Genomic DNA, 24,907 nt, shown 5'->3' on the forward strand with positions numbered 1-24,907 from the left:
AGTGATTTTGTAGATCGTAGATTTCAATCAAATATTTATTAAGCACATACTTTCAAGTGCCTAGGTATGAGCTTTAAAGAAAATACAAGTTCATCTAGATGTGCTTGGATAGCAGGAAACGTCAACCATGATCAGAGGCAGGCGGGCAGTTTAGAATTTTTTAACTAGTCTTTCGTACATGTCCTAGCGCTACTGATACTTAGAGTTGCATAAATCTCATGAAGTATTTGTAGGAAAATATTTTTATTATTTTTCCTGTGAAACTAAAGGAATGGAAATAATGACCCGCTGATAAAGAGGGATCAGCAAATTAAAGATTAAAACATTTCCGCGGAAAGAATAAAATCACTCGAGCCGACCCTTTCCCGCCAAGCCGTCAGGGAGCATCACCAACGAGCACGGGAATGTCAAATTGAGTTTAGTTCTCGACGCATTTTCACATCGATTTTTAACGAAGACAGCGGTGATTTGAAATCAAATTAATAGGCCCTAGGTCCAAGTCTCGTTGCTGCAGGCGTGCCTAATAATAGCGGTGGAAGAAACGACTATGATTTTTTCGAATATTCCCCAACCCTGACATTTTCTCCGCAACTGTGGCGTTTCCTACGTCGAGTACGAAGAATGTTTACGCTGATGGAGTTATCTGGTAAATTTCAGGTCTGTTGGTCAATAATGCCGTGCGTGTTTAATGTAACAGTCCTCACGAAGGTAAAAAGGTAAATGTGTAATGTGTGAACAGAACCGAAAGTAAAGCACACCTGCTTAAGCATCTCTCTCTCTCTCTCTCTCTCTCTCTCTCTACCTTAGTTTTCAGACCACTGAGCTGATTCTCTCTCTCTCTCTATAACAGTAAATTTTTAAGAAAAGTTAAGTATACCTTAGTTTTACCAGACCACTGAGCTGATTAACAGGATGATCGATTTCCAGTATAACAGTAAATTTTCTATACGTTATCTAAAAATGGCTAAATCATTTATTAATAATTATAAGGTTTAACTGATGCTAGCACACATTCAACCGTTTAAGACTGGCTTATAACGAACTGTAAACAAATTAAGAAGGAAAAAGGGTTTAGTTAGCCGATCGATAAGTTAGAATAACCGGGAACAAAAGTACAACAGATCCATCGTATAATCCTTTGTGAAAATGCTTTACGTTAATTCCGTGTTGGGACGTAGCTGGAAGTTAATGATTTATGTCGTTAACGATTTATGGTCAGTCTTTAGGAAGCAGGTGTAGATTACATCTCAGATCTTGAACGTAAGCATCTGACGAACGTTACAGTGACACAGAGATCTACGAAAAATGCGTTAATCAACACGCAAGTGATCCGCTATAGGCAGTTTCAGTGTAATCTTGAGTCATCATTTCGACAACTCCCGACCTTGAGTTGCCATTTCGACAATCGGGAGTTGCCTGCGGAGACGGTACTCAATCGCTCCTCTGAATTCGTTGTCAGTATTCGTATATCTCGGTATTTAGGAACTGGAAATACACAGAACCCTTTTACGTAATAGGGCATGTCTCACTGTAGCACTCCAATATCGCTCCCGAGCTCTGATACAAATGTTTACATAAGGTTTTCTGTGTGTCTGTCAGGGAAATGGTATGAAAAGGAATGAAGAAGTTTTTTCTATTTTTGGTTTAAACTTAGTTTGTTCCAGGAACACTGATTAACTGTGACGTGGATCTGAGTCTGGTTTTGGATGCATGATTTTTTGCAACGCGCCTTGTTATATCCACACGTGTATATTGGAAGCAAATTGCAACTCGGCTGACGATGAAAGAAAACGGAACTAAGGAAGAGTATAGCAGTAACTGTACTAATTGCGTCGTGGTATTCGTGAAAAAATAACGTAAATGAAACATTGTTTGGGTAACTGTGCTAATCACAATATTGTTTGGGGGGGGAGAAGAGCGTCCGTTACGAAGATTATAACTAAAGAGATGCTCAGGACAAGAGTAAATTATACAAAGAATGGATTATATTATAACCTAAACCTGGCATATTTCTCGCTCTTTAGATTCCATCTCCATTACCATATAACCAGAAGAGATATCTAACGGCTACGTAATGACATAACAAACAAAAATCCACAATAAACGCTCTCCATTGTCTGCCAGCGTTATTCAGTGCTTAATAATATCAGGGGCTGCCTTTTGGTATTCAGATTTCATCACATGATAAGCTTTTATCAAATATACATCGGCAGATATACATTCCAGCGTTAACGAACGCTGGTACGTGGCAGGTTATGAGAAAGTGATATACATTAAACAGAATTGTTGGGGAGGCTACTTTCGTATAGACTGACGCTGAATACAAATGATTATGATGATGATGGTTATTATTATTATTATTATTATTATTATTATTATTATATTATTATTATTATTATTATTATTTCAGAAGGGTTATGCTAACGCTGATATTAACATTAATATAACAGTTGCCATCATTATTAACTTTTTGTAATGTATAAACATGTAGGATTATATATATATATATATATATATATATATATATATATATATATATATATATATATATATATATATATATATATATATATGTATATTATATATATAAATATATATTTATATATATATATATATATATATATATATATATATATATATATATATATATATATATGTATATATATATATTATAACTATATAAATGTATATATATTTGTAACTGTATAAAGGTAATAATTTTAAGTACATATCGGTATGAGGATTCCTGGCCCCCGTCTCTCAGTGGTAAAAAACTGTATTTTATTCTCTCAATACGCGCAATTCGCTTTTGTGATATCAGGTCTTCCGTTACTATAATTTTCGAAACACATGAATAACGTTGCGCGCCATTATATTGTCAGCTTCCCACACAGGTGGGTCGAGGAAATTGTGTATTCCATTCCTTCACGTACAAATAAAAGAGATCGTGTATCATTCAGCAAAAAAGTTTAGATTACGTATTCCCATCTGTCATGTCAGTCAACTCAAGAGTGTCTGCTTTTGTAGGGGTAATGAGTAGTACTATATGGACATGGCTGACCCAGGAAGTGAAAGTGGCGCCCGTTTCTATTTGTGGAGGTTTGTGTATTCTTTGGTGGGAGGAAATACTCTGTAAGTGGCTTATGAGCGTCTTCGATTGAGGCCACTGGCAATGGCATTTCTATTACTGTAGAATTCTCGCAAATAGAACAGTTTGATTTTCATAGGCCTACAAAGTGTGAAAGTTGCTTGAAGTCGTATATACTTGAATGTGCGGAGGTTTAGCGTCTTCGATTGAGGCCACTGGCAATGGCAGTTCTAATACCGTAGGATTCTCGTAAATAGAACAGTTCGATTTTCATAGGCTTACAAAGTGTGAAAGTTCCTTAAAGTCGCTTATACTTGAATGTGCGGAGGTTTAGCGCAGAAGAGAGCAACTGTATGACAGACGATTTGGACAGTAATAGAATTCTCGCAAGTAGAAGTTTGATTTTCATAGGCCTACAAAGTGTGAAAGCTCCTTGAAGTCGCTTATACTTGAATGTGCGGAGGTTTAGCGCCGAAGAGAGCAACTGTATGACAGACGATCTGGTCAGGCAAGGAAAGCTAGTTATTATGTGATCTGGGGAATTTAAGTAAAATGGTGGAGTTTACAGGGGTGAACAGAGTTTGAGTCTGCAGTAGGGTTGGAAAATGCCGGATAGGCGAAAGGGTAGGCTACTGCAAGAGTTACGTAGGTGAAGTTTTGTGTGGCAGGAGAAAATATTGGGATGCTAAGTTAATCCAATAATGATGCCTGTGTGCAGACTGCAGAGTGAGGTCATATTCGTGCTTGAAGGTCAGAGTTCAGATTGGAATCTGACACTTTCAATAATAATTGATGGTTACTTTTTTTTTAGCTAGGACAATGTCAGGCATTATGCTATCAAATATTTTTATATAAAGTAGTGTATGTGTGCAACCACGTGGGTTGATTTACTTTAAGTACATTGAATCATACTTGTAAGAAATGAATTTAAACGAACGAGAATCACAGGGATGTCATTTGGTGGATTTCGGCGACAAGTTGAGATAGCGGCAGAGCCTCGTTTTAGTAAGTTTAATCATTTGTTTCTTTACAGAACGAATCCCACAGCGAGACTATCTGGACCCCACACACACCTAAAACAAAAGACATTTCTTTAGTAAAGCTGAAACTTCATTTAGAAACGCGAGGGGACGATGGGACACTTTTTAGATCATTGAAAAAAAAGTAAAGGAACTTATCGCTCCCCGTGTTTCTTCTTTTCGGAAAGAGTTTTGTAGAACATCGCTCGTATTTTACCGGTATTCTCTCCATTGACGTTCATTCTCTTGAAGCTTCACAACAACAGTTAAGAAGAGAATATTTTTGGCGAAAAGTTGACCGTAGTTAAGCATATTATGTGGACTAACTTCGTCAATATCAATTTTATATTTTAAGTTATTTTTGAGAAACGAAACAGGCAGGACAATTTGTATCATAATTGCGTTTTCGATCCAGCGCAAAAATGTAGCAATGTAATCAAAGAATGTAGCACACAGAGAACCTAGCAAAATATGCTATCTTTCTGGTAACTCTTTCTGATGTGATTTGGAATATGCGGTGCGTTGGCGTTCGTCTGAAATTTAAAGAAAAAATTATTAGGAAGAATCCGTAAAAGCTTAGGTGATCGCAAGTTGTGGGAGGAGATGCAGGCTGTGTAAATCGGTCAATGTAAAATAATAAGATACAAACATATACATATACATATATTTTATATATATATATATATATATATATATATATATATATATATATATATATATATATATATATATATATATAATCAGAACACACACACTGACACTAGCTGTGACCAACCTGGCGGTTGATGAAGAGTTAGAGGAAACTCTGAATGACAACGGATTAATAAACTTTCCTCGCTCACTGTTTCCCTCTTCCTCCTCCCTAACACCCCCTCTCTTTTTCTCTCTCTCTCTCTCTCTCTCTCTCTCTCTCTCTCTCTCTCTCTCTCTCTCTCTCTGTCACCCCCATCCCAACCCCACCCCCTTTTAGATACTAGGACTGGGGAATTCAGCCACAGAGGGAAGTTAACTCTGAAGGAGCAGACAGTCAAGAGATGTGACTCATTCGACGAAGGGCTATTTATCACCTCCAAGGATTACCAGCTTTTTTATTCCAGATGCATTCTGGGTACGCCCAACTTTCTCTTTGGGCAAAGACCGGGAGGTTAATCTGTCCGACTTTCTCATTTGGTGAAGGCTGGCCTGGTTAATCTGTGCCTCAATTTTACAGGAGGCACGGGTCTTAATCTGTGCCTTGGGTCATTTTGGCCAGGCATCTTCTCCTTTTGGTAAGTTCCCTTTCCCCCACCTTCAGGTGTAAGATATATATATATATATATATATATATATATATATATATATATATATATATATATATATATATATATATATATATATGTATATGTATATATATATATATGCATGTGTGTGTGTGTGATATACATACAAATATAATATATATATATGCATATATATCTGCAAACACTCTCACACACACAATATATATATATATATATATATATATATATATATATATATATATATATATATATATTATATTTACTCAAAATGTTTTCCCTCTGCCTTTAAAAAATGAAACGTTTTGCTTTGATGGCCTCAGTGCTTCGCTTTACTCCAGTTATCAAACCGACTTAGCTCTCTCCCTATCTGGGTTGCTCATGGTCCATGAAAAGTCATTCCAAATGCTCTTTTAGGCAGAAAGAGGGTTTCCCGTTGACAGCCCAGAGTGAAAAGCAGGTTACTGCTCCATTACTAACCTGTTTTTCAGGCTAAAAAAAATTCCAGTTTCTGGAACCAGAGAAGTAGAGCTCTCACAGTCCCAAGGTGAAGGTATATATGTACTACCTTGCTGTATTTTTTTGGAAAAGGCTTTATGACCCCTTAGAGGGGCAGAGTCGCCATTGCACCTCACGCGGTGCTCTGTAGGGATTACTTAAGGTTCTTTGCAGCTTCCCCTCGACTCCTAGCTGCATTCCTTTTCATTCCTTTTACTGTACCTCCGTTCTTATTATGTTCTTTCTTTCCTCTTACTTTCTACCCTCTCCGAACAACAGTTTCATAGTTCAACTGCGAGGTTTTCGTCCGGTTACACCTCTCAAATCTTTTTACCATCGATTTCCGTTCCAGCTCTGAATGACCTCATAGGTCTCAGCGCTTGGCCTCTGGTCTAAATTTTGTATTCTGTTCTACTTGGTCAGCGGTATTTATAGATTCCCATCAGAAACTTGTCTTTGTAACAAATTCAAGTAATAGGCTTTATCTAGTGATACTGATATTGGTTAAATTTTATGATGCAGGTTTATTTTCAAAAGGCATTTCATCCAGTCAGAGATTTATCCCCAAACATTATCCTCTTCCTGATGCTACAAATCCTTGCTTTGTATTTCGTGTGAGTATTGTTTCAGTCACTGTTCCCTTCCTTGACTTAGAGATTCAGGGCGCTACTTTGGCTCCGTATCTACGCGTCACCTATTCCGAGGTGCTACATTAGTACTAAACACCGTATGGTAAATGTAAAGTAGACGACCGCACGAAAATATCGTTTATTAATATAATTTGTCGACCACACAGTATAGAAATGGATGTACATAATACTTCGATCCCCGAGGAGCTAGTACTAATCACGGCGTCCCAAGGAGGTTCCGCCATGTTTATAGTACTAGCACCTCGAAGTAGGTGACGCGTAGATAATAAGCCAAAGTAGCACCGAATTCAGCCTCCGCAGGTGGCTAGTTCCGACATTCATATGTTCTAATTCTAGAAATCAACTGATGTTAAATTCTGTGACGCTGTCGCTCGAGTAATACTTTGAAATTCTCCCAGTGCTTCAATACGGTTAACTGTCGATTTAAGGGCTGCAGAAAGAACATTATAAGACTATGCTGTGTGGCATACGTGAACCTAGAAAGATCGTATAATAGAATTCGTATTTTTATCAGTTTAAGCTGGCCGTATGCCAGCATAGGCTCTTGCTCGTGGGCAGCTTATAAACAATATACTGTAGTAAACTGAGATAAAAAAAAAAGTGGAAGGATTTGGAGATGTATGGTATGGTAGAGAATTTGTTAAATGTGATTAAAAGTCTTAGTATGAAAGTGGAACATGTGTTAGACTACGTAAGTGGAGAGTGTGACTGGTTCGGTGCAAAAGTAGGCCTAAGTCAGAGACAAGAAAGTGTTCCGTGAAGTGAGAGAAAGGCCAGACTGTGTATCTGGAAAGTTATGGTATGAGACAGTGGTTCGTGAATTGAGGGTGGAGAGTTTTATTCTCTTATATTGTACAGAGCTGATTGGGAAAGAGATACTCGAGGTTGCTGAATAGACGGAGAGGTTTTGGAACGGTAGGGTCCTCACATCCATGAAGCGGTTGTGTGCGTGCAAAATGGTTGAATAGTACAGTGCAGTGTTGTGTGTGTGTAGAGGTATTCAGTATGCTGCTAATGAGACTTCTGTGCAGTTATATTAAGTGGCTTATTTCATTGTTTCCTGCTCATAGAGTTACTCCGCGATTTTTCAGTTAAATCATGAATGCGACCGTAACTTGTATCTTGTGAATGCTTCGTAGCTGCCACTGTCAGGAGAAACGGGTTATAGCTCAAGTAAGGCGTTGTATTATTATTATTATTATTATTATTATTATTATTATTATTATTATTATTATTATTATTATAAAAAGGCCATGATTTTCGAAGACCGTTCAGTTACAGCATCATTTTCACAACCGATGGGGTGGAAACTTGCATAAAAATTCAGGTGGCATTTGTCCTTGGCCAGGTGATATATCTCGCCATCCTTCTTTGTTCCAAGACGATAATGGGCGTGCTGACGTATTGCCTTCCTTTGGACAAGAGGACAGGCGCGTGTTTATTACGTAGCCATAATGATAAACGTCCTTATGATAATTCATATGAACTGCCCAGATGTTCTTCATTATAAGAGCGGATATGATATATCTTTGGTAAGTGGAAATCGCTGTATGGGATTGGTGATTCATCCGCCGTACGTGTTCATTAGTCTCTGTGATACCATCCGCTGAATGAACACCGGACGGGTTCTCGTGTCACTCAGGAGAAGAATAAAGAAAAAGAATCAGCCTTATATCGATTATTCATTTTGTTTTTCTTGTGTAAAACAAACAGTAGCTTCTTAGAGGGTTATTCCGTGTGTATTTTTTAGATAAATGATTTTAAAAACAAGTTGGACGACAAAATGAATAAAGTTTGACTTTTTTTGCAAATATTTTCATCCATCTGCTCCCAAAATGTGGCTTTCGACACCACGAATGAAATGAGAAACAGAAGCAGTTAGGATTGCAATAAAATTTTAAAGAAAGATATGTTGGATGCTTCTAAGGACTGATACTGAACTAATATATATGATGCAGAAGTGCATGAAGGTAAAAAGCCGTCTTGAAAGAAGAAGTAATTCCAATCTTGCTCCTGAAATATTGTGTCATATTGCTGTTAATCAGCTCAGTGGTCTGGTAAAACTAAGGTATACTTAACTTAGCCTCGTGTCATGTAGCGCTGGAAAGCGGTCAGGAGTTGATAAGATGAATTACTTAATGGTTATAAAAAAAACTTTTCAAACGAGAAAATATGAATTTGTCACGAGCATAGTTCTTAATGATTATAATAAGAAGTGTATATTCCTCTTCTGTATAAGTCGAGTTCAAGCCAGAAAGCAGACTGAAGTTGGAAACATGAGAGACTTGGGGAAAGAACTTGTCATCAACAGCCGTCAGGACTAGACACAGCAAAACACGTGTCCGAAACTATGGAACAGTTATGATGTGTTTAATTTTCTTACGGTGTAGTATTTTCTTATCAGCTTTTTCAAGTGTTTTTCATAGTATAACAGTTTACTTTATGCATATGATTTTGGTTTTTTAAGGTTCAATATTTTTTACCAGCTTTTTCAAATGTTTTTCATAGTATGTTACTGCTCCAATTTTACGCCTAGCAATCCCTACCTGGAGACCGGTTGTGTCACAACCGTTTGTCAATGATACCACAATTATTGACTTCTACATTTTAGCTCTCCGTGCATTGAGCGTTATTTTGGTGTTTGTTGGAGTAGCCACATCTGCGGACTAGACGGAGTTAGAGATGTGATTTACTTGTGCATGAAGAGGAAAATTCCCTACCTTGTTTTCAGTAGTCAGTAATATAGTTCCTATTACGGGCGAGTGATAGAAAAAATTGTCCAGGCGATCAGTCGACAGCAGACTGACTATAGATCTGCTGCAGTAATACAGAGCCTCTGAATTTTATGTTGGTTCTCACTTAATCTCAATGCGTCTAACGATTCCCTGCGACTTCGAAATTATAGGCCTAGTGGCATGAAACCCATGGAAGTCGCTGGGAAGGTGATCGTCCCTTGCCACTGACCTACAAACTAAGACAGCATAGGTCAATGACCTTTGTTTTAATAACCGAAAATGCCGTTGAAAGATGTTAAGGTAAATTTTTTGGCATAAATCCTAGTAAAAATCCTTTATTATTTATGCATATCGAACCATTCGTTATACGTTTATAGATACATGAGTTTTCTGTTCTTCCGACAGATCCCCGACCAAATTGTGTACCTTCATAGACAATTATTAACCCCCCCCCCCGCCATTCTCCCGTCCCCCACCTCTCTGTCCCCAGTTGTACGCGTGCGAGCCCACTCGATCCAAGAACGTGAATCAAATGTGATGGCTTTATGTAACGATGTTTGTTTTAGGAACATCTGCACGGTACAACAGCTGGAAATAACAATCATACAACTGAACCTCCGCTATACTATAGTGTCTCATCACCAGTAGCAGTTCATCGCCTCAGGTGAGAAGGTGCACAAAGTTTGTTGGCTCTTGTTGGGAATGTGGTTTTGAGCTCTGCTCCGAGTGAAGTTTTTCCTTGTCCTCTCTGGTACTTTTTTCCGGAAGTGGATTGTACGTTTTTTTTTAATACAGTAGTTTACCCTTCCCTTCTAAGGAGTGTTATTTTTAAATATTAAAGTAAGTAGGCCTAATGCTTGTGCAAAACCCCCCTTTTATTTTTTTTTATTTTTTTTTGTGCGTTTTAAGAGGTTACGTCGAAATGACCGTATACGGTAGGGTTTTATTTTCAAAATGTTTTCAAAAATGATTTGGTATGTTTTTATTACACAATTGTAGTGAGTTTTTATTATTAACATATCTTAAAAATATCCATATGCTCTTCACTGTTTTCATTTACTAACTCTCCTCCGCGTATAGAAAGAAACCAGTTATATCTAGAGCATAGGCCTACAAACTTAAGGCACACCGCAAGATGGTATCCGCCCGCAGTAACTTGAAGTATTTGTGAATTATTTAAAATAATTCCCTCGGTTATTTCCCAACAGAGTGGTCGAAGAGATAAAGAACTTTCGATTTTTGGGCATTTTTCCCAAAGACGCAGCGCAAAATTCCCCGATTTGGTGGTTTTGACTAAAACTCTTCCTTTGTCTGAATTGTGCAGGAGAGCGCAGTCAAATTAGTATTTGTTTGACCTTTAGGCCTACTCATGTCTCCAGTGCATTTCGAAATTCTTTGATCTGTTTCGCTGAAGCCTTTTCTTGGGTCGTGCTTATTTTTCCAAGTGTGCTTCAGAAAATTCCTCGAATTCTCATTTCGGGGTCAACATTAGACCAAAAAAAAAAAAGTCATTTAATCAAACCAAATTGATAAAAGATTTAATACCTTGGGGTTTCTATCTGCAGTCGAGTAACTCATGATTTTGTCAGAACATTAACTGTAGTGAACTGTTGCCTCTCTCTCTCTCTCTCTCTCTCTCTCTCTCTCTCTCTCTCTCTCTCTCTCTCTCTCTCTCTCTCTTTAATCCTATCGTGCTAATTATTAAAAAACAAAATCGAAACAACACTTTCGCATTAAATTAGATTTTTACTTTCATTTAACAACAGTAATTTTTCGTGTGTTAAATATGCAATATAGCCCGTTTTAGAGGCAACATGTCCCGCGCTGTGCTGGCAATAAGGATTCATAAGTTGTGCCATTATTGCTTTAATTTTGGCCTCTCAGTAATGGTCCTGTTGAAATTTTGTCGGGAGACAACACCGATTTTAAAGGATTTTGCAATAGCCTTCGTAATCACCTAGTCACGGATTGATAGAAAACAAACTATATATATATATATATATATATATATATATATATATATATATATATATATATATATATATATATATATATATATATATATATATATGTCACAGTTATGAAATTAACAATAGTTCTTAAAACTGTCCGTAAAAGTGATGTTTTGGGAAACTGGAAAGCAATAATTTCAAGCCTCAGGAAATCGAACAACTGACTTCCCAGGATAAGTTCTTTGTCGCCTTGAAATCTCTCTCTGTATATTTCATTTAAGAAGGAAAACGGGCATTAAGAGAATGGACGCTTCTACTTTGAATCCTCAATGTGAATATTTACAAAGGCAGAATACTGTGAAAAAATATGCAAATACAGATACGAGTCTCTCTCTCTCTCTCTCTCTCTCTCTCTCTCTCTCTCTCTCTCTCTCTCTCTCTCTCTCTGTACAGTGTAGTGTTCTTGTTTAATACTTTGTATCGAAGTGTTTTTAGTGTTCTTGTTCAATATTATTAAAGGAAAAAACGTTAGTTTTTAATGGAAAGGAAATTTTGTAAAATTTCTAAAGTTCCTCAAAGTAAACTCTATAAAGAAAGAAATAATTTTTCTAAGTAATTCTATAAAGAATGTAATAATTTTTTCTAAGTAATTCTATAAAGAAAGAAATAATTTTTTATGTAACTCTATAAAGAAAGAAAAAATTTCTAATTAACTCTATAAAGAAATAAATAATTTTTCTGAGTAACTCCATAAGGAATGTAATAATTTTTCTAAGTAGCTCTATCAAGAAAGAAATAATTTTTCTAAATAATTATATAAAGAATGTAATAATTCTTCTAGGTAGCTCTATGGAAATGAAATGATTTGGGAAAATGTAATAGTTTTTAATCAACACAACATCAATAAGCCCTGTTTCCGTTATGACATTGTAGTGAGTGCGTAGTGTCATTAATTTCGATAAGGGTGCTTTCTTGATTACGGGCAGATGTCATTACATATCTTCACGTATTTATCATCATGGACCATCGTTCATATTGTTGTCATTTCTGGATTCTGTTTATTTATTTGTCTTATTTTAATCTTGTTCCGTTCACTTGACAAAAAAAGGAAAAAATGACCAAATTTTGCAAACGCAACTAGGATCATCGTAAAGGTCATTCGTCAAGTGATCAATTTTAGTAATTCAACGTTCCAAGTGCGCTTCCTTTATCTCACTCGTACTCTGACAGTCCTAGGAAATGGCACTGAGAATGGCATTCCAAAGGCCAGTTGCTAGGCCAATTGTTCGTTGGTCTTTTTTTTTTATTACGAAATTACATTCAATCATTAATTCGTCATTTAAATCTAAGTATCAACTGTGTTATTTGTTCATTGAAACACGTAGCTTGATACTGGGCTAGTGAATTTTAATAAGTGGTTGTTACTGTGGTGAATTAGGACAGTAAGAGTCCTTCAACTTTTGTTATAAAAGGGCTATATGTTTTAATTTTATAACTGAAGCACACATGCTTAAGTTTACCACAGTAATTACTTTTTTCACTCTCTATGCAGCCAGTGGCGTAGCTAGCTTTAACGGCGCCCGGGGCTAAAAAGTACAAAAGTGGTGAAAATTAAACAAACGTTTTAAGCCTTAACATGTCAATCATTTATTTTATTTCATAATGCTAAAACAAAAACAACACAGCAGATTTACAGCGGAACCCTACGAGTTTTGTTTGAAGTGAATTCGCTAATAACATCAAAGTCCAACTGATTAGTAATTTCACGCTCCGTTGACAATATCGCGAGGTTTGGCAATCTAAGCTGAATCAAGGTTGATCTTAGATAGTTTTTGATTAGTTTTAACTTGGAGAAGCTTCAGATTCTCTTAGACGGAATATGCTAGAAAATCTAGAATTATGCCAGACTAGACCTGCCCAGAAAATGCCAGTGCCGCCCGTGGAGGAACGCCCCCCCCCGCCCCCCGGCCCCCTCAGTTACGCCACTGTATACAGCCATACTTTACAATGGACAGGTATTAAGGAATAAAGATATAGTTCAAGGACCCTTTACAGAACGTTATTATGTCATATTTATTAGCGCAATACGAAGTTTGGCTGACAAGGGAATCGAGCCAGTGAAGGATTTAATGATAGCACTAACCCTGGACACTTGAACGAGCGGGACCCTTTTGTTACGTAAATCCGTCACTGATTACATACCCATGTCGACATGTTTGTGAGCTTCCGTATCCTGTATGATGGCAATGCATATGTGGCAACATTTGTCTTACCTTTATATTATTTTATTCTTTACTTTATTCTTTCGAAAACCGAGAGTAATCCAAGCTTTCTGTTCCTTGCCAAGATTTCTGATCGTCATAGCGTAAAAGACATTCGTTCCCAATCTCGTGCTCTTGATTTTGTTCATCTGTTGAATATCCATTTCGTTTAAGTCTCTCCTCCCAGATTCAGCGCACAGGTAAATAACGGAAGTAATATCGAGCATTTCCCCTCATACAAAATATATTTCGTCCATAGTTTATACGTAGATGGGAAAATCAACCCCACATTAGGCCCGAGGTACGAGAGAATTTTGGTTGCTTTTAGGACTGATACGAAATTTCTGTTCGTTGTCCAGTAACAAAAGGCCATTTTCTTTCCTTTCAATAAAACTATGGTATACACTGTTCATGCTTTTTGCTTCGACTTTCTCGTTTGCGTATTGAGGAAGTCTGTATAATAATAATAATAATAATAATAATAATAATAATAATAATAATAATAATAATAATAATAATAATAATAATAATAATAATAAAACCACCCAGTCGAATAGGATGACTGTGATAGACAAAAATAATAATAATAATAATAATAATAATAATAATAATAATAATAATTATGGCGAAATAAATCCACAGTTACGCATAGGTAGATATACGTAAGATTAAATATCTGTAGAGATTTATGTTTGCATATATGCACCCATACCTAACCATGGATTTGTTTCTCCATTTCAAGACTCGTGCTACTATGAGTATTTAATAATAATAATAATAATAATAATAATAATAATAATAATAATAATAATAATAATAATACGCTCTCTGATAGGCTAGTGGGTGAACGTGAACTATTGTACGTGACTTGATGTTTTGACAAGTCTGAATCGCTTGCTGACGTCAGTAGCACACTCATTGTACCACTAGTTTTCCTGTTAGCTAAGGTAAGCAACGATGGGCCTGGGCAGGACTTGGAGGGAAATATAGATACCAGGTCGTGGGGGTAGCAGCCTCACCCTAAAAAGACTATAGTTGTAAACTGGAATGCTAACACTTTATGGCGTGACATTGCTATAAGGGAAGAAGACATGTTGTGAAAAAAATAAATAAATGAAATAATCGTTATTTTTTCACTTCGTTTTTCCTAAGTTTTCCTAAGTAAATAAGCATTAAGGACTTTCCGAAATTTTTATTGTTATCTTTTTGTGAATTTTGATTCGACCTTTTTTTTTTTTTTAAAGATACTTAGATGAACAATGTTATGCCCCTGGAATTGTTTATCGTTTAGTGTTGATTGCCTTATTTCGTATGCAAATAAACCATTACCATTTACAGAAACATATACTAATGAATCATGACCATATATAGAAAAATAGACTAAGTTTTAGGGAAATTGCCGACCGAATGATATTCTCAACACGTATCATTATCAGTTGTATCTACAAAAGAATGCGTAGCGGACCAAGCACACCTGCCCATTGATTAATTACGCTGTGTGCGTATACCTGTATCCCGATCTCTTCATAAGATATTCTGAAAATGACGCTGATCGAATATATCAACTCTGGTTTCTATTGCGGTTTGACAGGCTATGCATACCAGCAGATGTGCCCGCTGACAGATTTATTGGACAGAGTCAGATTGCTGAACGCGGTATCTTTGGGGCTCTGTTTTCTGTCTCCTGTGTCACAAGACTCAAAGGATTCTTAATAATAATAATAATAATAATAATAATAATAATAATAATAAATAAATAAATAAATCCACAGTTGTGTGACTGTACAAATATATTTAAAAGAATAAGTATATTTGTACAGTTACACAGCTGTGTATTTGTTTCTCAGTTTTAAGACTCATGCTACTATGAGTATTTTATTATAATAATCATAATAATAATAATAATAATAATAATAATAATAATATTATTATTATTATTATTATTATTATTATTATTATTATTATTATTATTATTATTATTATTATTATTACGAATACAATGACGTGTGGCGAAGATACAATGTTTCATACGATAAAACGGAAGAGACTTAACCCAGATGTTTATATACACTAGCACTGAGCAGTCGGAACAGGTGTTTTAATATAAAGGGTCTACGAAGTACCATATTTTGTTACCATCGATACTAGTCTGTCATGAAAGCTTGCGTGAGTCGTCAGTGATGTGGAAATGTATGGTGGCCTCCAGGAGAGGTCAAGAATCCCAGAGTCAAGGTCAGCGTGAAGACTTTCTACGCAACCAGTCATTTCGTACCTTTACGAAAATCTCCCCAAACGCCATAAAATACAGTTATTACCATTAACAGACACGCTTATTTTTTTACACAAATTATCACTGCTCACAAATGGTAGGAAGAAAAGAACGGAAAGTCTTCATAAAGCTAATTCCCGTAGGGGTTAGTGCCGTCAGTGCATCTCATGCAGAGTACTGTGATCGTTACTTAAGGTTCTTCGCAGCATCCCTCCGGCGCCTAGCTGCGGCCCATTTCATTCCTTATACTGTACCGTCGTTCATATTCTGTTTCATCCATCTTTCCACCCCTCTCCTGACAGTTGATTCATAGTGCAACGGCTTTGAGGTTTTCCTCCTGTTACACCTTTCAAACCTTTTTACTGTCGATTTCCGTTTCAGGGCTGAATGACCTCGTGGTTCCCAGCGCATGTCCTTTGGCCTAAATTCCATACTCTGTTCTATTCATAAAGTTGATAAGACAGCTAATTAGAGACAGAATGAATTCTACTTTCAACTCGGATTTTTTAATGGATTCTTAGTTAACACAGGACAAATAACAAAATGAACTTACATTATGAACAGGTCTTATATCGTTACAATCCCAGTTGTTGGTTCCCAAATTGATGTTAACATTGATGTGATTGGTTGAAACCATTTTTTTCCGCTCAGTTGAAGCGTCTCTGAGTATCTGTTGACCTAAGCAGTGAAGAATTTGTAATGTTTTTAATTTTGTATGTATTGCATTACATTCAATAGTTTCCAGTTAAATATAGCAGATGGGGAGCAAGCATATGATAAAGTTGATTGCGATAGCGAGTGTTTACTTGGTACCTGGTAGTTAGAGGAATTTGGTGGTTAAACCAGGGTTAAAAATGGGAATTGGTCCAGCAGCCTCATCCCCAAAAATTTGGTTAGAACCAGAAAGCTGACACTGGTGCCACTTCGTTTAAGGGAAGAGCTGTATGCTAAATTTACATACACATAATATATACATATATATATGTATATATGCATGTATTTATGTATATAATATATATGTATACATACATATATATACTGTATATATATATATATATATATATATATATATATATATATATATATATATATATATATATATATATATATATACACTTACATACATATACGTGCGTGCGTGTATGTGTCTGGACAAAATTATGTTAATTCCAGCCAGAAGGTTTCGTGACAAAAATATTTTCACTGTCTTTTATTTTTATCTTTACAGGCTGCAACACCAAGATGTTGCTGTGCTTCGCACTGCTTAGCCTGCTCGTTGGTAAGTCTTAGTTTTGACAGGCTATGATCGAGATAATATTACGCTCTTTTCAATGGAATACTAACGCCTTTAATCCCTTAAGCTTCTTAAGACTAGTTTGTTTTCTTTTGAAATTTTTATTTTTCCTCAAAGTGCTGATCGTTCAAACGTGTCATTCATTGTATTTTTTAATAGAAATAAATCACCATCAGCCAAACTTTCGTCCATTATTTTTCATCATTGTTACTTAACGTCTCGGGACATTCGTATTTATTTTGCAGGGTGCGCCAGCGGTCAGGTTACTGATGTAAGCCCCTATTGGCTGGGGGAGGGCGGTGGTCAGACTCTCTACGTATCGGGGAAAGGTGAATATGAGTATATTTTGTCTTTAAACCAATTCTAACAAATTGAATTTATAATATAGATCATACTTTTAAGAAATATGATATTGTTTGTTACCCGTTCGTATCTCGGCATATTTCTTTGTTTGACAATTGAAGACTTTTAAAACTTATGTTTTGATTACAATAAATTTCTTGGGTGTTAGCATTTGTTTTTATTCCTACGACTTCCTATCCTTTTTAATCCTTGAATCTTTTAGCATTCCTTTACGTTCCTGTTTTGCTTATTACTTTTGTTTCTACAGCTGTTACTGGTATTGTCCATTCACTATATTATTATGCACTCAAACTGTTGGTATTCGTGGTAAAAACATTGATTCTTGGTTATTTCAGCCCGTCGGTAATCCTCACTTGTAAATGTTTTCATTATATGTTCGGAGTAAAATCATTTTTACCTGTTCTTTTTTCTTATACCTTTCCTGATAAATTCCGGATTTCCAACAGGTATGTTTGGAGTAAAATCATTCTCTCCTGTTCTCTTTCCCATAAACCTTTCCTGATAATTTCCGGAATCCCAACAGGTTTCAGCCCAGACCAGTTCAATCACTTCGACTCCAATCTGGGCAACGTGGTGAGGTTGGTGAACGAGGCTGACACAATTCCATGTGACATCATCAACTACTTGACCAACACTGAAAGGATCGTTTGCGCTGTAAGGTAAGGAATTGGTGTGTTTATGACATAGAACAGTAATAAATACCGAAAACAGATATCTGAAGTACGGTCCTGATTTAATGTGCAAAGTTCTCGTTTAATTTAATTTTGCAGTCATGAGGTCTAAGGTGTTTTTGTTAGGAGAGCTTAGTATCTTCCTAATTGAGAACCATGTTGTTTGGGAAGCCCCACCAGACTGTTTTTATGTTTTTTAATGGCTCAAATTTGACTGGGATCTTAGCTGTCAGAGATTACTCGCTGCTTATAACGTAGTTCAGCTATATGGTTTTGCATATTGCATATTCCCCAGTAGCTAGTAAACGGTTTTCTCTCTTCTCCTTCTTTTCCGCTGATGTAGCGCAAAAGATTTTCATAAACTCAAATCCTCATTTTGTGAAGAGATAAAAAAAAGGATTAATATGAAATATTTAGAAATGGTCTGCCTTCCTCGGACCATTATTCATTCCAACATTTTCCACTGATACTGCGAATAAATAAAATAAAAAGGGCTTAGTTGTGAAACATCAGCAATACTCTGCTAGTAGCAATTTTTGTTTGGAAACGAACCAGTACTTAACTCAGCCAGGACCACCACAGTGTTTAGAAATAATGATACCCTCTGGGGAAAAGGTAATCACGAAACATTATCACGACCGACATTTTGATCGATGGTCAAAAGTGTGTGAGTGTGTATTTGCCCAGCTAGCGCAGTTGTTCACTCGTATGTTGGACGCGATATTGTTAACGACAAAAAAAGAAATCGTGTAAATAAATATAACATTTCTGAACGGTCAGATGAGGTCGTATACAGCCATCATTTGTTGCTAGCCGGAGAAGGAAAAACGAGTCTACCTCATCGCTAGCACTCGGAAGTTCGGATAATATCCCTCCCTCGGGAAAAGATTGTCGTGTGGATTGTATTGATGGATGTTCGATGTTTTGCGTTTTGACCTCTTCGTCTTTTTATGAAATTGTTTATACTGCTCTTTGACGAGTAAAGATTATGTCCAGTAAAAAAGAATATATATACATATAAAATATATACAGCATACATATATAATTATATATACAGAGAATTGTGTGGCTGTTAGGTAGTCGACTGTGATCTGTCACAGCTAGGGTGGCGTACACCATGGGCCTAGCAGCTTCATCCTAAATGATTTGCAGAGTATTGGAAGGCTGGTACTTGTGGAGTCACATGCTTTAGTTGTGTACTGTGCATTTGACCAGTTCATTTATATTCCAGTTTATCACCTTCTTAACAACATAGAAATGATTTTAGTAATATATTTTTTTATGGCGCGCTTTTAGCTTAAATGGCTTTTCACATCAAATGCTCCAACATATAATTTAGTTGTAGTGTAGTATTATTATTATTATTATTATTATTATTATTATTATTATTATTATTATTATTGATCCAAGTGGTTGACTTATTATTTTTATCACATTTTTACAAGAGTAAAACTTGGCTAATATGTGTATATATTATGCATATATTTTTATTGTAAACTTGAACGCAAATGCAAATTGTTTGCAATTACAGTTATTAATAGTTTTAGAATGACCTCAAATGCCACCACCTTAAAATCAATATATTTATATATGTGGCATTGAAAACTAATGAATATACAAACTCATATACAAATATCATAGGCAATCAATTACCAATGGCAAAACCTAATCCATTATCAAAATCACTTATTATTAAAAAAGATCTACCCAACATAAAGTAAGTGAAAAACAATCAGTCATCTGCAACACACAGGTTAACCAAAATCGCCTCCTCCTCCTTTCCAGGGGCCGCGAAAACAGCAAAGCCCCGCTGGCCTACGTAGTCAAGGTGTTCGCTGATGGCGTGGAAGTGGAGTCTGACAAAATTGTTGAGGTGTGTGCTGTATCTTTTTTATTACATTGTAGTAGTAGTAGTATATATATATGTATATGTATGTGTATATCTGTATACATATGTATATATAAATATATATACATTTATATAAATATGTATATATACTGTATGTATAACTGAATCACGAAAATATGGAACGTGGTGAATATTTAAATAAGACTGGAGTGTTTCTCTTTCCTTCGTGAATTTTGTCTTATTTATATATACAGTATATAGTATACATATATATATATATATATATATATATATATATATATATATATATATATATAATATATATGTATATATATCTATATATATATATGTGTGTGTGTGTGTGTAATTAGGCTATAAAGAAAGTAGATATAACTTGATAATGTATGCATATATCCATCTATATATACACACATACCCTTGAAAACGATCTCGAAGATATCTATCATTCATTCCTCCCATTTACGCCACCGAAATGAGGGCTCTCCTCGTATCATAATGACCCGAATAACGAGCCAGTGAAGAGGGGGGGACAGATAACATCGGGACCGTAGGTGGCCACATAAGAAAAGACAATTACGATGTTGCACAGATATGACAGGTGTGTCTCCCCGCTGTACAGGTGTTTCGGAGATCAAAGGGGCTAGCTAGCCGCAGGTGTTTTGTGGGTGGATAGCGTTACCTAAAACCAGCTCTAAAAGGATGGTATTATGTGATAGCGAACGCCTATCAGAGTCTGCCATCATTATTGAGGCATATTATATAGTTCCAGTACACAGCAGTCTGGTTGGGATCACTGGAAACTAACCCCCGTAGGCTGGTAATGCTGTCAGTGCACCTCACTCGGTGCACTGTAGGCATTACTTGAGGTTCTTTGCAGCGTCCCTTCGGCCCCTAGCTGCAGCCCCTTTCATTCCTTTAACTGTACTTCCGTTCATATTGTCTTCCATCTTAACTTTCCACCCTCTCCTAATAGTTGATTCATAGTGTAACTGCGAGGTTTTCGTCCTGTTTCACCTCTCAGAACCTTTATACTGTCAATTTCCGTTTCAGCGCTGAATGACCTCATAGGTCCCAGCGCCTGGCCTTTGGCCTAAAACATATATTCTATTCTATCTGTAGGAATAATCAAATTCCTCCTGCGAGCAAACCCCTACAATAGAATTTAGTTCCTTTTTAGGGCCATTTCTCCAATACAGTCCAATTTTATCTGTCATTTCAGTTCCGTAGTTGGATTTCCCCGATCATCAACGGCATAGACCCAGTGAGTGCAATGGTTGGCTCGATGGTGACAATCAACGGTTATATGCACACTGACCGTTACCAGCGAATGGATCCTGAAGATCCCCTTGAGACAGATTTCCAGTCTGGAAGGATACTTACGAAGTAAGAGACAGTTCAGCGATTATAACATTTAATATTTACTGTTATAGCAGCTCGTTTATATTCAATAGATCCTGCAATATGTTAGTTGAGAAGGTCTCTAGCCTGTAGTTACTTTAGAATCTGAGTTAGATATTGTTATGTAACAACAACAGTAATGGGGGTATATCTTAGTTTAACCAGACCACTGAGCTGATTAACAGCTCTCCTAGGGCTGGCCCGAAGGATTAGACTTATTTTACGTGGCTAAGAACCTATTGGTTACCTAGCAATTGTGGAATCCGAACCACATTATAGCGAGAAATGAGTTTCTATCACCAGAAATAAATTCCTCTAATTCTTCATCAATAAAGTTTGCTTATGTCAGTTGGAATTCTTGTAACAGAAAATCTTTATTTTATTTCAGAACATGCAGGACTTTTTTTTTATATATATTTTTAGAAAATGATCAAATCTGAAGCTTGATAAATTGTCGGTTTCATTGTTCCTTATTGACATCAAGCACACACACAAAAAAAATATTCAGTGAGTTGTAGATTGAAAATGACAAAAATTGAACGTGGTGTTAATTTGAAATTGTTTCAGATGTACTTCTCAAAAACTTCACGCTTGATAGAATTTGAAATTTTACTTTTGTTTTTGAAAGCAAAATTCTTTATGCTAATAGTCTATAGCTAATAGTTATTAGTTTTCTGTGTCGTAGATGACTCTCTACTTAAACTATGGCCAGGAACCATTACCTTGACTTGTAATGAATATGTATTAAATAAGTCTTTCCTGTTGTCAGATGGACAACATTAAAGCCACTTCATGTAAATGAGATAAAGGCAGGAAACCCTAGAAAAGTCTTGTACACCTAATCTACAGCCACGGTTGTTTTGTGTAATTAAAGTGTTGGTATTAACTTACAAAATACAGCCATTTTCTTTAGATTCTGTGTAACTGAAATTCTAAGCACAACGAGAAACGTGTTCGTATTTCATATAATCTTTCCTGGGATATAGTTTGAATATTGTTTGCATTATCAGTAACTAGGGCAATATTCCCTAGTGTCAGGACTTAATGCAGATACTAATGTTATTCCTAACAGTCATCTAACAGATATTTTTCACTTACTTCAACCTCTCCCTAGGCTATACATGGGCGGCAGAGACTGTCTTGTTTATAATGAAACATCAAACGAACCCTATGGCTACCTCACCGACAGAATGGTGTCTTGCATACCAACTTCGTCGTACGGAGGCCCCATGAATGCAACTGCTTATGTAACCGATAGAGGCTCTTCTGTCCACAGCAAAGGGACCATCCGTGTAGATCCTCAAGACAGACTCTACCAGCACTTAGCTTTTCCGGGTAAAATTTTATTCTGTTGATTTTATTTTTTTATGTGGCTGTGTAACTGCTTGCATTAAGTTTGATTGGTGTAGTTTGTGACATTGGTATCATAAACATTTGTGTCATTAGTTATCTGTTTATATTTTAGATGCCTTTTTATAATTTTCAACCACGAATTTATTATTAAAGGTCCATTTATTAAGTTTTTTGACGTTTGTTTTGATAATACTTGGTATCGACATTACTCTTGTTTTCATCGTTAAATATTTAATATCTCATTATAGAATTCATTTTTGTCATAGTTGCTGAATAGGCAAATTCCCGGTTTAATACGTTCGGTTCTGGCGCTTTTAAAATATATTCATCAGAAATGATTTCCCGGCTTTGACGCATGTTCGGGGTTACGACGTGTTATCCGATCCGACGGAAGAAATTTGGCCCCAAAACGGCAGAATAATCACAATTTGAAGGTTTTTGATGTAAACTCAATAATAATGCAGTTTACGTCGTTTTCAATGCACCCAGAGCATTAAAGTAAGGTTTTCTTATGATTTTTGACGATTTTCGACGATTTTCCGGTTTACGACGATTTTCGGGTTACGACGCGCAAGAAGAACGGAACCCCGTCGTAAAACGGGGACCGCCTGTATCTCTAATCCGCTCACGTTAAGATAAACAGCCATAAGTTTATCAATCCGTAATTATTACTGTCAGCTGTGAAGTGGTTTACCGTAATCTCAAATGATCCGTTCCTTTTGCAGGCATCTTAAGTATTTCCCCGAGTAATGGAGGATCTACTGGTGGCACTCTCCTGACCATAAACGGTGTGGGATTTGATCCTAATCCTGGCACTTCAGAGGTGAGACACCTTAGTATCATTTATCGTTTGTGATACCATGATGATTTAATTATATTTTATATATATATATATATATATATATATATATATATATATATATATATATATATATATATATATATATATATATATATATATATATATATATAAAATGTAACACTTCAAAGTATTTTATGAAACTTACCTCTTACGATGTATTTCATGAGGCACTATCTAGACGACTCTGTAGTTTTTTTTTAACATAGGGAAAATTTATAGGTATTACGGGAGTAGTTTGATAATTTTCTTAATAATTTTAAGCACCCCTTTCATGATTATGGTTTTTGTCAATGAATACAAAACTTCCATTATTTGTCCAGAGGGTTTGATATCTTTGTGGACTCGACCGTCTAAAAAGTTTGTCCCTTACATCTCAGTTCATTTGTGACCCACTCTTGCAAAGCTTTCCAGATGCTTGCACATACTGTATATTATTATGGAATATGTGGAAACTGATATCTTGATAAATCTCAGAAATATGGGAGGGAACTTTTAAATTTTCCTCAGCATGTTTGTTGTTTTGTATTTTACTAATCTAATTCTATTGACTTTTTCAAGATATGTTCTCTCTCTCTCTCTCTCTCTCTCTCTCTCTCTCTCTCTCTCTCTCTCTCTCTCTCTCTCACACACACACACACACACACACACACACACACACACACACACACACACACACACACACACACACAATTGCTTTACAAAAATGCCATACAAAAGTTGATAAGGGAAAACAAAATAGCATTTTCTCTTTAATTCCAGGTGAAAGTTGGTGGAGCGGTTTGTGAAATAGAGGAAGTCACTGACAATGTCATCCGTTATATTAGTTAATCTGAAAAGGAAGGTGATTTTTACTGGCCCTTAGCTTTTTATTTTCAGGTATATTATACTGTATGTACTTTTACAAAGAAAGTCTCCTTAACTTTTTATTTTCCATGGCTTATATTAGTTAATCTGAATTAGGTACAGTATATATACTTTTTACAAAGAAAGTCTCCTTAACTTTTTATTTTCCATGGCTTATATTAGTTAATCTGAATCAGCAACGCTGAAACCTCCAAATGAATGATTGATTAGTGATTGCACTAATTTGATGTAGGTCTGATAACTGTTGCACAGTTAATGACTGGGAGTATACACTGAAAATAAGATTATTGATGAAGCATCCAAATTAAATATTTTCTTGAGCAATATTTCATTTTATTTGTCACCACTTGAGCAAATATTAAAGATATGTGACATTCACATTTTTGACACAACTAAATGTCAATATCAAAAGGAGATTTCCGACAATGCACTCAGCCTTTTTTATTTATGTAAGGAGACGGATAAATAAATTAATAGAATGAT

The 24,907-nt window shown here is 35.9% G+C and overlaps 1 protein-coding gene across 1 annotated transcript; it reads left to right on the forward strand.

Annotated features, from left to right (window-relative positions):
* The first annotated feature begins 4,038 nt into the window (after nt 1-4,038).
* LOC136826323 (fibrocystin-L-like) lies at nt 4,039-24,436 on the forward strand. Its single transcript, XM_067083573.1, has 11 exons — nt 4,039-4,093; nt 5,318-5,375; nt 6,679-6,779; nt 16,978-17,028; nt 17,289-17,372; nt 17,930-18,065; nt 19,863-19,950; nt 21,167-21,330; nt 22,460-22,680; nt 23,424-23,521; nt 24,320-24,436. The coding sequence occupies exons 1-11, from the start codon at nt 4,039-4,041 to the stop codon at nt 24,386-24,388; spliced, it is 1,125 nt and encodes a 374-aa protein (XP_066939674.1). The 3' UTR covers nt 24,389-24,436.
* Nucleotides 24,437-24,907: the final 471 nt, after the last annotated feature.

Source organism: Macrobrachium rosenbergii, chromosome 40, assembly GCF_040412425.1.
Source record: "Macrobrachium rosenbergii isolate ZJJX-2024 chromosome 40, ASM4041242v1, whole genome shotgun sequence".
Lineage (NCBI taxonomy): Eukaryota > Metazoa > Arthropoda > Malacostraca > Decapoda > Palaemonidae > Macrobrachium > Macrobrachium rosenbergii.